This window comes from Octopus bimaculoides, chromosome 14 (assembly GCF_001194135.2).
Source record: "Octopus bimaculoides isolate UCB-OBI-ISO-001 chromosome 14, ASM119413v2, whole genome shotgun sequence".
NCBI classification, from domain to species: domain Eukaryota; kingdom Metazoa; phylum Mollusca; class Cephalopoda; order Octopoda; family Octopodidae; genus Octopus; species Octopus bimaculoides.
Window position 1 is genome coordinate 13,968,905 of NC_068994.1, and position 10,997 is coordinate 13,979,901.

The 10,997-nt window shown below is 37.8% G+C and overlaps 1 protein-coding gene across 4 annotated transcripts in view; it reads right to left on the reverse strand.

Moving 5' to 3' along the window:
* LOC106874302 (ectonucleoside triphosphate diphosphohydrolase 4) overlaps nucleotides 1-10,997 on the reverse strand; it is a 58,430-nt gene that overhangs the window by 4,251 nt on the left and 43,182 nt on the right. For 3 of the 4 annotated variants that reach the window (XM_014921988.2, XM_014921986.2, XM_014921989.2), the window contains 5 exons: nucleotides 10,660-10,811; nucleotides 9,751-9,911; nucleotides 7,732-8,056; nucleotides 6,737-6,819; nucleotides 4,192-4,353 (listed from right to left, as the gene is read on the reverse strand). In XM_014921988.2, the coding sequence (XP_014777474.1) occupies nucleotides 4,192-4,353; nucleotides 6,737-6,819; nucleotides 7,732-8,056; nucleotides 9,751-9,911; nucleotides 10,660-10,811 (883 nt within the window). Of the gene's footprint in view, nucleotides 2,155-4,191; nucleotides 4,354-6,736; nucleotides 6,820-7,731; nucleotides 8,057-9,750; nucleotides 9,912-10,659; nucleotides 10,812-10,997 lie in introns of all 4 variants that reach the window. The other variant, XM_014921987.2, reaches the window with a different exon arrangement.

Consider the following 10,997-nt stretch of genomic DNA (forward strand, 5'->3'; position numbering starts at 1 on the left):
TTTGTTAGGCATGTTGTTGTTGGCACTCCGTCGCTTACAACATCGAGGATTCCAGTTGATCCGATCAACGGAACAAGCCTGCTCGTGAAATTAACGTGCAAGTGGCTGAGCACTCCACAGACACGTGTACCCTTAACGTAGTTCTCGGGGATATTCAGCATGACACAGAGTGACAAGGCTGGCCCCTTTGAATTACAGGCACAACAGAAACAGGAAGTAAGAGTGAGAGAAAGTTGTGGTGAAAGAGTACAGCAGGTTTCGCCACCATCCCCTGCCGGAGCCTCGTGGAGCTTTAGGTGCTTTCGCTCAATAAACACTCACAACGCTCGGTCTGGGAATCGAAACCGCGATCCTTGTCAGGCATAGTGTATCAAGAATTAAATGATCCAATATCCTCATCTTTTTTTTTTAAGACAATAAGTTCTATGATTTACAAGAGATAGGTTTACCAGGTTAAACGACTGCCCAGAGGCTGCCTGATTGTTCCGAGTTAATATTGTTGTGTATACAGCCCCTTGTCAGCAATGACTAGACCAGGCTACAGTATATATTTACAAACAAATGGTCTTCATAATTAGACCTTCATCACTACTACCACCACCACCACCACCACACAAAAAATGATATACAATTTTGAAACAGTCACACATTTGAACTTGTAGGGAAGTGGTCATACATCATTAGGTGTACTCGCTTCCGTACATTAAACTTCTTGAAGAAGACAACGGAACGCAGATTCTGAACAACACAACAATATTTATTTACAGGGGAATTCGGTAGCTCGTCGCCTTCGGTTACTGAGACGCCGTCAATGAAGTTCGTGGTTATTTGTGTAGCTCTGGTGCTGGGTTGTGAGAGAGCCCTGTTAGACGTCTAGGCTCTAGGGAGATCAGCGAACAAAGAGAGTGAAAAGAAGCGCGAAAGCTTGGATGTCGATGACCACGCATGCGCATGAGACTCTTCCTGTATTCCTTCCGGAACGAGTCCCTGTGCATGCGTGGATAAACTCTCCGGAAATGTCGTCTGCTATAAAGGCGTCTCTACAAACTCATCTTTCATTTTTGCTTGACATTAAGTTCTCATAAGTTCAATCTTCAACTATTTTCTGCTATCTTATTCTCATATAGTGGAGGCATGTGGCTTAGTGGTCAGAGTGTTGGACTCATGATCATAAGATTGTGATTTCGATTCCTGGACCGGGCGATGCGTTGTGTTCTTGATCAAAACACTTCATTTCATGTTGCTCCAGCCCACTCAGCTGGCAAAAATGAGTAATCTTGTGACGGACCAGCATCCCGTCCAGGTGGGGAATATATATACGGTCCTCAGGATCCTGGCATGGCTTGAGAAGGAAACATTTATTTTATTTTTATATTCTCATATATATGCATATATATACTAGATGTATCCATAACCCGTTGGGTCATAACTACTCCGAGTTGAAAATGTCGATACATGGCGGCAAATGAAAAATTACTATTTTGAACTTAATGCAATAAAATTCTTAAATGATACAGCTCTCCTGCCTTTGGTGTGACAACATAAACATGACCAAGTGTTTCTTCTTTGAAAATGGTCAAATGGCCTTTAACATTTTTCTTTACTTTCTTTTTTGCAATTGTTTGTTACTACTGTTCCATGTGAATTACATGGGTACTTCAGCATAAAATAATGTTTTTGCAAAGTCATCATTGATGCACAATGAAAAGAATTCTGTCAATGTTGTTCTCATATGTCATTCATTGACAACCATATATATCCTCATTATTTCTGACCAATATTCTTTGTTCATCTGGTAGATGAATTTGCAGTCTCACTATTGCAGGGACTCTTTCATGCATTCAGAATCCTAAAATGGATGCAACTGCTTCAGATGGTCCAATATACCTATATCGACTAATTTCATAATCATTCTTTATTGGATCAACAGTTTGGTCATTTCCTTTCAGCATGTACTTGATGACGTACTTAGTTTACCTCACCGAAGCAACGATTTCAACGTTGCAGTGGCATTTGAATGCTCTTAAAAGAGTCTTATTATAAGGTACAATTCATTTGTTGCTGTTTGTTTTTCCATTCTTATGAGATTCAACTCCTCCCACTGCAACTGGTCTTTATCTAGTCCAGTAGTTCCCAAACCGTAAATTGGTGTGCCTTGGAAAAGTAAGATTATATTTCAAAATATGAAAAATTCACTAGAAAGTTCATATATAAATGTTGAAGTGGTAAAAAACTAAATACTAAGTTCTAAACTAAGAATTGAAGGTGGTTGTGTCATTCAATTCATTTAGGCTAATTATGGTATGACAGTGTTATTCAATTTTGAATCTGAAATTTCATAAGGATAAGAACTACATTAGCATCAGTCTATCCTCGAAATTGATGTCTTATGGACATATTCAGTGCATGACTATGTTTCAGTTTATTTCAGTCGTAGCCTCAGCAGTTTTCATTTCAATAATAAGTGTGAAAAATAAACTATTGAACTAAAACATACAATGTTGAGCTAAATCTTTAAATACGTCCTTCACGTACTGAGGCTGTATTTCAATTTTTTTTCATTCATATAGTGGCGAGAATTTTCATCTGTTCAATTAATTTTGAAAGACTTCTCAAGAGTCCGATAATATGTGACACGCTGCCACTATTCACAGCTCACTGGTCTCAGTCTCGGTTTGACTGTTAGTAATCTGTGCGTTTGTGTGAGACAATTCATATTAACAGACTGAATTACCCATAAAATGGAAAAGTTTATTAATGGGAAAACGTAACCATGACGATTATGAATCTGAAAGTGAACATTCGTCAAAAGCAACTAAGCATATTGATAATAATGCAAAAGCTCGGTCCACTCGTAAATATTGCAATAGTTATTTGAAGTTTGGGTTTCATTGGACTAGCAACAAAGATCAACCTTTCCCGCTGTGTGTAGTTTGTGTTGGAAGGTTATTTTACAATGCTCACATCTTCGATGTAAAGATCTGGATTATTTCCAAAGACTGCTAGAACAGCAATCTAAACAAAGAAACTATTTTGAGAAAAGGATGAATGCTTTTGAAAAGGCTCAAGTCGCATCTATTGAGACAGACTACAAACAAAATCACATAATTAGCCGAGTCAATTATCTTACCCGCTTGTAGAAAGATTACTAACAGAGACAAACTGAGACAAGTGACCAGTGAGCTGTGAATAGTAGCAGCATGTCACATATTATCGGACTCTTGAGAAGTCTTTCCATGTTAGGTGATGAAGCCGAGCAAGAAATAAGTAAGATTCTGCTCTCAAATAATACAATCCATAGAAGAATTATGGATTTATCTGCTGATATAGAGGAAAATGTACAGAACAAATTTCAGAACTCAGAATTTGCTCTACAGGTTGACAAATCAACTGACATTAGCAACAAAGCACAATTACTTACAATTATTCGCTTTATTGATGGTAACCAAATCATAAATTAGTTCCTTTGCTGTGAAGAAATGCCACTCACTACAAGAGGTCAAGATATTTTTGACATTTTATCTGCCTATCTCAAAAAATGGATTTTATCCTGGAATTCTTGTGTTGGAATATGTACTGATGGGGCACCATCTATGATAGGCTCCATTAAAGGTTTGTATCACTCGTACATCAGCAAAATCCTAATGTTATACGTTACTCATTGCTTCCTACATAGGGAGGTACTAGTTTCAAAAACAATACCAGTTGAATTAAAACAAGTATTAAACCAAGTTGTTGAGATGGTTAATGATATTTGTTCTCCTAAACACACAAAGATGTGTGTTAAGAACACCCAATATTAATTCAGCAACTAAGCTGCCAAGCTGGTGGAATTGTTAACACAATGAGCAAAATGCTTAGAGGCATTTCACCTGTCTTTATATCCTGGGTTCAAATTCAACCAGGCTCAACATTGACTTTCATCCATTCAGGGTCAATAAAATAAGTACCAGTTGAGCATTAGGTTGATGTAATTGTCTCGGCCACTCTCCCAAAATTGCTGGCCTTGTGCCAAAATTTGAAACCGGTATTAATTCAGCAACTGTGGTCTTTTAAGTGTCAGTGATCAAATTTGATCAACCAAGACTTAGAAAGTTAAGAGAATGATACAGCATAGTTGACTGCGACTGTATCCTTCCCCCTTAAGATCTGGTTGCAATTAATGAAATCGTGGAGGCTAGACAGACTTACCTGAGAGGCAGATATCTTGTGCGATGAATGAGGGCTCCCAGTGTCCATTGGACATCTTTACCATCAATCTTCTGTGTGGAGTAGAAATGGCGGTAAGTCCTTGGAAACTTCAAGCCATCGTGAAGAACCAGAGACATCCATGCTGCTTTGAAACACTGCAACCTACAAGACAAAGTTAATACTATGAAACAACTTCCATAGATTATAATGAATCATAAAACTGATCCATATAACATATTTTTTTCCTTAATTTTTAAGCAGAGATAAGAGATTAAGGACCTTTCGGGACAAGACAGAAGTCTGTTATTGATAGGACTTTTAGAGACCTTTTGGTCGCTGTCACAGGTTTCAAATTTTTTCAATTTTGTTCCAGTTGTTTTCAAATTTGGTTCACTGATTTAGTTTTGAATGCTAATTACAAAAATGAAATTCATTTTTGGCATAAATTAACAAATAAAAAGTTAATGACATTTAAAGTTTCCAAATTTTGTGGAATTTTAACTAATTAAAAACCAGCATTTATACACATGACCATAAATCTCACATTGGTGTCTGTTTTCATAGTAATAAGAAAAGCTGTAGTCTGCCCTGTTTTCATTGTAACCAGGTTGTTGTACTTGGTGTAGCTGTGATACTATCACCACCTCAAGTTTTGACAAGCGATATCATTTTGTGCCTGTTGTTATTTCTGTCTGTCGTTTTGTGAACAGGCAGCCATCACACAGAACGTGTACAACTTTTGATTCCTGTTTTCTGATTGGATTAAAAAACTATGAAACTTTGAACCTCTGGAAGATTTTCCTAAATTTTTCTGGGAATAAATGAATACCAAATTCAAATTCAGCAAGAAGAATTACATGTTTTGCAAACAACTTGCACACACAAGTGCTACAAGTCAAGAGCTCTGCATACTGGAAGCCAGCAAGTGTATGGGATCATCAGGAGAGAATGCGCGCCATTTTGGGGGCCTACCTCTCGATGGCATCAATGTACCAAATTTTAAAATGTTCACTTAATTTTAAAATTTCTAGATGGATAACAGCAATAAAAAAAAAACACAATTTTTATAGATGACAGAAATGCATGAGCTTAAATTTCACTTTTTATTCTACACTGCACCACAGCTGGCAGTGGTAACAGTTATGCAAAATACAACAGATATGGGCATTCAGAGCATGCACAAAACAATCAGAGATGAAATATACATTATTCATCATCATCATCATCATCATTTAACGTCCGCTTTCCATGCTAGCATGGGTTGGACAATTTGACTGAGGACTGGTGAAACCAGATGGCTACACCAGGCTCCAATCTGATTTGGCAGAGTTTCTACAGCTGGATGCCCTTCCTAACGCCAGCCACTCCAAGAGTGTAGTAGGTGCTTTTACGTGCCACCAGCACGAAGGTATTATTATTATTATTATTATTATTATTATTATTATCATTATGGCTGGATTCCAACCTATTCCACAGCAACAAGTCCATCCATCAAACTTTTCAGTGCAACATTACTACCTTGAGGTTCTGGATACATCCTAGGCCAGTGTCTGCAATCAAATTGTTGATGTAAGTGCAACAACATTTTCCTCTTCTTACATCACCATGAAGTGGATTCCACAAGACTAATTTGGATACTTCTAGTTCAGGGTGGCACATGCACTGCCTTTGCCTGATCTTGCTAACTTTTGGCAGGTTTCCATAAAGAAAAATCAAAACCGAACTTCATTGCAACTGTCAAATCACTGCTATTATATGGCAGTGAAACATGGACACTGACAAAGAAGTTATCAAATGGGTTAGATGGATGCCACACAAGGCTGCTACAAGTATACATATGGCAACGATAAGTTCCAGAAAATGGTGTCTCGAGGCAACACTAAGCAGGCTTTATATTACTTAAGCCTTATGATCTGACAAGAGATCTTCACTATCTCTGATTTTTATCAAAGTTATTGAGCTGTTGTCATTGTCATGCAGCTGTTGTCCCTGCCAGTATGGTAGGAATGTTTGCAGTGTGGTTCTGTTAAAAAAAAGAAATTATGGTTATGTGGTAAAGAAGCTCACTTTACCAACTACATGGTTTTGGGGGTTCTATTCCACTGCACACCACCTTGGGTAAGTGTCTTCTACTATACCCCTGGATTGACCAATGCCCAGTGAATGAATTTGGCAGTCAGAAACTGTGTATAAATTTGTGTGTGTGTGTGTATGACTTTGTATCCAGCCACACCATTTGACAACCAATGTTGGTTTGTTTACGTCTCCACAACATAGCTCTTCAGCAAAGGGGACTGACAGAATAAGTACTAGACTTTAACTCTTTAGCCTTTAAACTGTCCATATCCGACCCAAATATTCTTCCTGTTTTATGTTCAAATCAACCACATCTGGCCTCTCACACCCATTGTACAAGGTCATAAACAATCACATCATTGAAATTTCAAAGAAGAAGTGGAAAAAGAAGAAGTGGAAAAAGAAAAAGTGGAAGAAAAAGAATTAAATGACCAAAACTTAAAAAAAGTGGAGAAAATGAGATACATACTTGAGACGCAAAATATCAGATTTTGGATAAAGTTTCTTGAGGAACCATTCTTCCAATTTGGCCCATCTTGTAGCACAGTGTTTCTGAAATATATATTTAACAGAAATATTCTGTAGAAATTGTTAATGGAGAGAAAGAATGTGAAAAATATTTTCAGGTATTAAAACTGTCAACTACTTCTAGTTTTTCCTCTTGGTATGTGATGGAATCTGTTTTCTGTACATCGCCGATGTTTATTGCCCCCAGTGCACCTGCCACACACAAAAACTATCTTCCCAGTTAACCTTCCTTTGATATTACTGCACCTCTTAAGTGTCCATAGCTTACACCAAGTATATCTTACGGAGTTTCTACCTATGCCTTTTCTACAGATCGAGCAGGGCCATCTCCCTGAAGGGATTTGTCATTTGTCTGCCTTCCTACTTACTAAAACTTTGGTTTTTGCTAGATTGACTCTAAGGCCCTTTGATTCTAGACCTTACTTTCACACCTGAAACTTCTCTAGTTCTGGTAGTGACTCAGCTATTAGAGCAAGGTCATCAGCATAGAGGAGCTCCCTGTTATTGCATGGAGGATTATGCTGAATAAGAGGGGGCTGAGGACTGATACTTGGTGAACCCTACTTCTACCAGAATAATAATAATAATAATAATAATAATAATAATCTCTTACATTTATAAAATAATGGTGCCTTATATCATAATAATAATTTCTTATATAGGCACAAGGCCTCCTATTTGGGTGAATGGTACAGTTGATTAAATTGATCCGAGAATATAACTGGTTTTCACTTTTATGAGCCTTGAAGGATGAATAATAATGTCAACCCCTAATGAGCTCCAAACTCAGGATGCACAGCTAACACAAATGCTGCATGTCATTTTCTCCAACACTCTACCAGTACTACCTCTCCTACTTCACCACTTGTTACATAAAATGAAAGAAGAAAAAAACAGAAGACAGAAAATAAAGAAGAAAGAAATTGTCCTACATACAACTGAGATCTTGTCAAATATGTCTGCATTATAGTGCCCTCCAATGCGGTAGACATCTTCCATGGAATACCAGAACTCTGAGAAGCCATAAAATTCACTGTTGTGGAAGTTTATGTCTGACTGGTAAATACCGTTCATAGAGCAGGGTTTCTTCTGGCAGGGGACAGTGACATTGAGCAGGGGAAAGATGTTCCTACGGCACAGTGCATAGTCACCGAGCCCAATGAAAAAGGTCTTTTGTTGAGTGTTGGTCGCAGAAGTATAGAGTAGTCCCAATGGAAGGCAAGGGTCAGGAACGGGGCTTAGTTTGTCAAAGCCTTGAGAGCTAAAAGGAAGAAAAAAATAAATAAATGAAGAAACAAAGCTTAAATAAATACTGCTTTTACTGGCCAAGTTTCTATTTTTTTTTGGGGGGGGGGGTTAATAGGCATAGGTGTGGTTAAGAAGTTTGCAGGGCACCTTGGGCAAGTGTCTTCTACTATAGCCCTGAGCTGATCAATCCTTTGCGGGTGGATTTGATAGATGAAACAGAAAGAAGCTTGTCGTGTGTGTGTGTGTGTGTGTGTGTGTGTGTGTGTGAATGTATGCTTGTGTGTGTCAAACCGTCCAACCCATGCCTGCATGGAAGGTGGATGTTAAATGATGAAAGATTTAGTCAAACTGAGGCTATTGCAGATGACATTTGCCCAAGTTGTTGCATGTTGGGACTGGACCCAAAACCATGTAGTTGGAAAGCAAATTTCTTAACTATTACACAGGGTATCAGACTAACATAGAAAAGATCAAGCATTCAGTTTTGTCCCTGGTGCAATATTCTGTCTGTCCTCAGTTTTTTTTTTATTTTTAAGTAGTAGGAGTGTGTGTTGGCACTCCGTCGCTTACAACGTCAAGGGTTCCAGTTGATCCGATCAACGGAACAGCCTGCTCGTGAAATTAATGTGCAAGTGGCTGAGCACTCCACAGACACGTGTACCCTTAACGTAGTTCTCGGGGGATATTCAGCGTGACACAGTGTGACAAGGCTGGGAATCGAAACCGCAATTCTATGACCACGAGTCCGCTGCCCTAACCACTGAGCCATTGCGTCTCCAGTAGTAGGAGTATTGTGTAATTAACATGTGTTTTATAAAACTGCAGTGCTGAATAATACAAGTCCAGTTTGGGTTTGATTGCATCAGTGGAAAGCTACTTCAGTAGACAACCTCTCAGATCAGGATCTCAAAATACTTCAATCAACCATAGCATTTAATCTGGGCCCTTGACTCTGACCGAGATGTGTATGATGGCTGGTGTACAATAGATCATTCAAAAGTCATTCACCATGCTCAGGCATCAGTCATCAGGTGAATGGATAGGAAATCTTACTTATGGAGAGTTTTAAGATGATAGAAGTTGCTGTTGGCACTCCGTCGCTTACGACGTCGAGGGTTCCAGTTGATCCGATCAACGGAACAGCCTGCTCGTGAAATTAATGTGCAAGTGGCTGAGCACTCCACAGCCAAATGTCCCTGAAATAATACCCTACCATTTAAAAAAAAAGTGGGGACATGAAAGATAACGGAAGTCCAAGACATCTCTAAAAAGAGAGTATGGTCATGATTTGAATGTTTGATAATTTGCCTGATCAATATTCAATCAGGCTTTACCTGAAATTACTAACAGCATTAGGAAAAATTTTTTAATTTTCCAACAAGACTCCCAGAAATTTGTGCCAAAAAAGACTGAGGTCAAGGAAACTGGTTTTGGTCTGCTTTGGCAAAAATTAAACGTTTAGATAAGTACATACATGTTAGGGGAGGAAAAAATAGGGAAGAGTATTTCAGGGTTGACTGAAATAAAAAAAACAATTTCTTTTTCTGGAAAGAATTATTTTGTTTCAAATGAAAGATCAATATCCTCTTTTCCCCACAGCATACTAACTTATCAAAACTCACAAACTTCACTGAACAAGGAATCAGGCTAATTGGTGTGTTGCACAATAGTGGAAATGCAGATTGATAGAGATAAATATTTACACACCTGTTAGTCCCATCGTTTAGCAACATTTCTTCATAACGCCGCCGAGCAGAGTTGGCCCCAAAACCCAGAAAAGTAGACACATAAAGTTGGTAGTTGTGGTCAAGATCAAAACTTCTACAGCCAAGATTAAATTCTGCCATTAAGTCTTTTGCCAAATCCTCCTATAACAAATAATAGAAAGAAAAAAAAAAAAGATCAAAATTGATATAACACACATATACATATATCTGCCAAATTAGATTGGAGCCTGGTGTTGCCATCCGGTTTCACCAGTCCTCAATCAAATTGTCCAACCCATGCTAGCATGGAAAGCGGACGTTAAACGAACGATATGTATATAATAATATTAGGAACAAAATCCAAAATTACAGGCAAAAACTCAATTAAAATCAATTTATAAAAAATTAAAATTGGTTCTTTTCCCTAAAACTATATATTTATATATATATACACACAATAATGCCTCGATATGTGAGTTAATTTGTTCCTGGAGACTGCTTGTAAAGCGAAAACTCATAAAGCAGAGCAATAATTTCCCATAATAGCAATGTTATAAATCATAATTCATTCTCAGAAAAATATCTTACCAGTAAAATTTATAATAATCGTAAATAAATGGCAATAAAACAACAGTAGAATGTAATGGCCTGAAATTCGTGGGGAGGGGACTAGTTGATTACATTGTCCTCAGTGTTTCACTGGTACTTAATTTATCGACCCTGAAAGGATGGAAGGCAAAGTCGACCTCGGCAGAATTTGAACTCAGAATGTAGCAGCAGATGAAATACCACGAAGCATTTTGCCCAGTGCGCTACCGATTCTGCCAGCTTGCCACCTTAAGTAAATAAATAAATAAATAATAATAATAATAATAATAATAATAATAATAATGATGAGAACATGGAATACCTTGGTAAAATCAAACTTCACACTTTTGATAACCTCAAAGGCAATCTGCATGGAACCACCACCCATGTCAATAACACCAACTGTTCGCCGCCTAATGTGAGGTGTCACACTTCCTGTTTGACTAGAGACGTCAACAACTACAAGAGGATGATCTATAAAAAAAATAAAAGAGAGAGAGAGAGTACAGATATAAATAGCGGAATAATGTTTCAAACTGAGAGCACCCAGAGAAATCAAACTTTGGAGAAGAACTGCCTTTGAACACATTTAGTTGCAAAGTGTTTTGACATCATCCAAAGAAGAAGCAAAAAAAAAAAAAAAAAAAAAAAAAAAAAAAA